The sequence below is a fragment of the Hemibagrus wyckioides genome, linkage group LG11 (assembly GCF_019097595.1).
Source record: "Hemibagrus wyckioides isolate EC202008001 linkage group LG11, SWU_Hwy_1.0, whole genome shotgun sequence".
Lineage (NCBI taxonomy): Eukaryota > Metazoa > Chordata > Actinopteri > Siluriformes > Bagridae > Hemibagrus > Hemibagrus wyckioides.
The window spans coordinates 613,885-617,847 of record NC_080720.1 but is presented as its reverse complement, the minus strand read 5'-3'; the positions used below and the strand labels follow the sequence as shown (position 1 = coordinate 617,847).

General features: G+C 42.3%; 1 protein-coding gene across 1 annotated transcript; it reads left to right on the top strand.

Moving 5' to 3' along the window:
- The first annotated feature begins 344 nt into the window (after window positions 1–344).
- Window positions 345–3,158, top strand: LOC131361376 (gastrula zinc finger protein XlCGF7.1-like). Its single transcript, XM_058402439.1, has 3 exons — window positions 345–384; window positions 668–851; window positions 2,270–3,158. Exons 1-3 carry the CDS (start codon window positions 345–347, stop codon window positions 2,829–2,831), a joined length of 786 nt encoding a protein of 261 aa, XP_058258422.1. The 3' UTR covers window positions 2,832–3,158.
- The last annotated feature ends 805 nt before the right edge of the window (window positions 3,159–3,963 follow it).

The window sequence follows — 3,963 nt, the reverse complement described above, 5'->3', positions numbered from 1 at the left end:
ATTGAGCACACCGATGACCAAGATAATTGCAGCCACTTTATTTTCTCATCCCCAATCAGAATATAACTTAATAACTTAATAATGACACCACATCTACTCAAGAAATTACATCAGTGTCTGCACCTCTTGAAAAGGCTGAGGAAATTTGGCATACCAAGCTGAATCCTCAGTAGCTTTTATAGATGTGCAATTGAGAGTGTCCTCATTAACTCCATCACAGTCCGGAAGGCTCTACAGCGGGTGGCGACAGCTGCTCAAACCATATCTGGAATGGCCTTACCATCCCATCTAGAACACACTGATGTTGTCAGAAATTAACAGCACCTCGCCCACAGAGGTTCTACATGGCTCAGAAAGGAGGGGACACCAGAATCTCCTTGGAAGGTGAGACCAATAATAATAACCCCCATCTTTTGTGTTTTATCAAGTCTCATGTGAAGGGAGTTTTGGCCATGAGCAGAAGGAGGATGGCTAGCTTAAGTATTGCTGGGGCCAGATGCAGGAGATCAACAGAGAAAAATAAATCCCACCCAAGGTCTCCCAGCCACATACTTCTTGGTTCAAGGGGGTCTCCTTTACTATCACATCTCCATATCACATGGAGTTGCGCGGCCAACCTTGCGACATCCTCATAGTTCCTTGATCCAAGACTCATCTCCTCATGCAGCATTTTATTGCTCCTCACACTGCTGCCACCCAGGTGCTGAGGGCCAGTTCAGCACCCCTGATGTCGTGGTTAACCGAGGAGCAGATGGCTACAGGGCGGGGTGGCAGAAGCACACCAAGAACTCTGCGACCAATCAGAGCGGGTGGTTCAAGCCCCTCGCCCAGAGTGTGGTGCTTGCAGGGAGGTAAGGGGTTGCTTAGCACATGAACTAACCTGCATTTGTTGTTTGCAGAACCGCCAGACAAAACGGGAAGACAATGCACCCTGATATCGTTGCACCTTGCCAGCCTCCTGGGCACCGTCTCATCACCGCTGTCCACCACTGAACACTGAACACTCTCAGAACTCAATGAGCACAGCAACAATCAAGATAATTGCTGCCACTTTATTTTCCTGCCTTCACTCAGAATATAACCTGCACTTATTCAATAACATTTTTTTTTTCAAGATCCCTGTTTCTGTTGTGTCTGTGTCCTGCCCTCGCAGCTGAGTCAATACTATATCTAGAAGAATATTGTGATAAAACTCAAACCTACAGTGAGACATTTGAAGCCAAGCAGTAAAATGTTCATATAAGGCTGGGAGTATGTCATATGCTACTTTAACCAGCATGGTATTGCAAAAAACGTCTTAATCCTACAGGAAACATTTAATAATTTAATAATTGAGATTTTTAAACCTTTATTGCTAAGTTGAACCTTTTTTCTGGAGCTCCCTTATATGTACGGGGGTGGGTGTGGTCTGTAAATTTTTTGAATCTCATTGGTCAACGTTCTTGTGCTCAGCTTTTTCAGGCCTTGTGCATTTAACCTATATTTACATAACATTAATGGCATATGCCTTTATCTAGATTGACTTACATTTTTATCTCATTTTATGCAGTTGAGAATTAAGGGCTTTGGTCAGAGGCCCAGCAGTGGTGGCTTGGTGGACCTGCTGTTTGAACTCACAACCATCCGATCAGTGGTCCTGCAACCTCACCACTAAGCTACCACATCCCTACCTATAGCCTGTAAACAATATAACTTTTGCCAATTGTATTTTTCCTGTAACAAGATTTTTATCATTTTTTTACTTGCTATGAGTTCATGTCACTAGGGTACTCTTGTAACTCCTCCATTAATCAGTTCCCTCTAGAACACACTAATCTGTGTCCAGTCTAGTTGTGTAGCTCTGAAATTCAGTTTATAAAATCAAGCAGAACTAATTATTTGTTCAAAAATATTGAACCTTTGAACATTTCTCTTTATTCTGAGCTATTCACTTCAGTTTTATTTGAGCATTGATTCATATTTGACTGAGATAGAGTGTTGTCCTGTTGCAGGGCGTCTCCTACTCTGGCTTGGTGGCTCTGCAGCTGTGGTGCTGGATCTGAGCAAGGCATTAACCATCTCTGCTCCGCTGGTTCCTTGTTATGCACTCTGACCCATAAGGTACTTGGATATGAAAAGAAACAAATTTTTCTGTATTGTAATTCATGTTACTGATAAAGACGACTTTTTCTATCCTGTGTTCCACATGTCCTAAATCTCCTGTCCTAAACAGAAAGAAATCCAAATAGGATGAAGTCAGACAAGCACATCCATTGAGGAATCATCTCTGAATTCTTCAGATAGTGGTGTTAGTGTGGAGAGAGAAGCTCACCACTGCTCACTGTGCAGGAAGAGTTTTAGTATCTCAGAAAGTTATCTCCAGAAAACACCAGATCGTTCATGCAGAAGAGAAGCTGTTTCATTGCTTACAGTGTGGGAAGAGTTTTAGTCTAAACGGTTATCTCAGAAAACATCAGCGTCTTCACACAGAAGAGAAGCCGCATCACTGCTCACAATGTGGGAAGAGTTTCCTTCAAGAGAATAAGCTTAAGAGACACCAGCTTGTTCACACAGAAGTGAAGCCTTATCGCTGTTCGGAGTGTGGGAAGAGTTTTGCTGAGAAGCATAAGTGCGACGCACACCAGCGTATTCACTCAGGCAAGAACTTGTATTACTGCTTAGAGTGTGGTAAAAGCTTTAATTACCAAGCTAATCTCCAGCGACACCAGCGTATTCACTCAGGAGAGAAACTGTATCAGTGCTATGAATGTGGGATGAGTTTTACACAAAGCAATCAACATCAATACGTTCACACTGGGGAGAAGCCATTTCACTGTTCCCAATGTGGGTAACATTTTACTCGAGCGAAGGCTCTCCAAGTCCACTGGCGCATTCACACGGGAGAAAAGTCACATCAGTGCTCAGAGTGTGGAAAAGCTTTTACCGACAGCAGCCATCTCATAAAACATAAGTGTACTCACACGGGAGAGAAACTGCAGAAGTGTTTAAAGGGTGGAAAATGTTTCAGTGAGAGCAATCACTTAGCAAGACACCAGAGTATTCACACCGGTATAAAACCGTATATGGTGGGAGGAGTTTTACACAAAACGGTTCTCTTCAGCTACATCTCCTCATTCACACAGGAGAGAAGCCGTATTGCTGCTCAGAATGTGGGAGGAGTTTTAGTAATAAGTATAGTCTCCGACATCACAGACGAATTCACACTGGAGAGAAGCCTTATCACTGTTCACTGTGTGCAAAGAGTTTTGGACAGAGGAGTAGTCTCTACATACACAGGCTCATTCACAAAGATAAACCTCACTCCCGCTCCGAATGTGGGAAGAGTTTTCTGCAAGGTTTAATCTCCGAGCACACCAACGCATTCACACTGGAGAGAAACCGTATTTCTGCTCAGGGTGTGGAAAGAGTTTTAGCACACACATTTTTCAGAGACACAAACATGTTCACACTGCTGAGAATGAAGAAAAGCTGCAGTTTTCACCAGAAAGTGTGGAAAACAACTAGTTTTATTTTAAATATTATAAATATCCACAATTTAAAGTCATTTAGTACATTCTTTAAATGTGGAGCATTCATCACAATCAGACTAAATGGAGAGTCTTACAAACCATTTCAGGGGTATTGCATTACTCAAGCTAACTTTATAACCCATCAACTTTATAACCATCTGCCCCACTGACTAACTATGGAAGAATTAGTTTGCGGACAGCCCTACACAGAGTATTAGGTTAGTTTTAAAGATTAGTTTATCTTGATTCATTTTATTGCTTGAGTCTTATTTTAGTTAGAACATGACATTTGTCTTGTTGAAGTTATAAACTGATCACTGATGGAGACTTGAGACAGAAACATATCAGTTGCAGTCCAGAGTCATATCCATGGTCTCTAAGTGGTTCTATTCACAGCAGTCCCATGTATCTCCAGCCTCCATGTAGAGCATCTCAGCAGCAGTGAGTACCACCA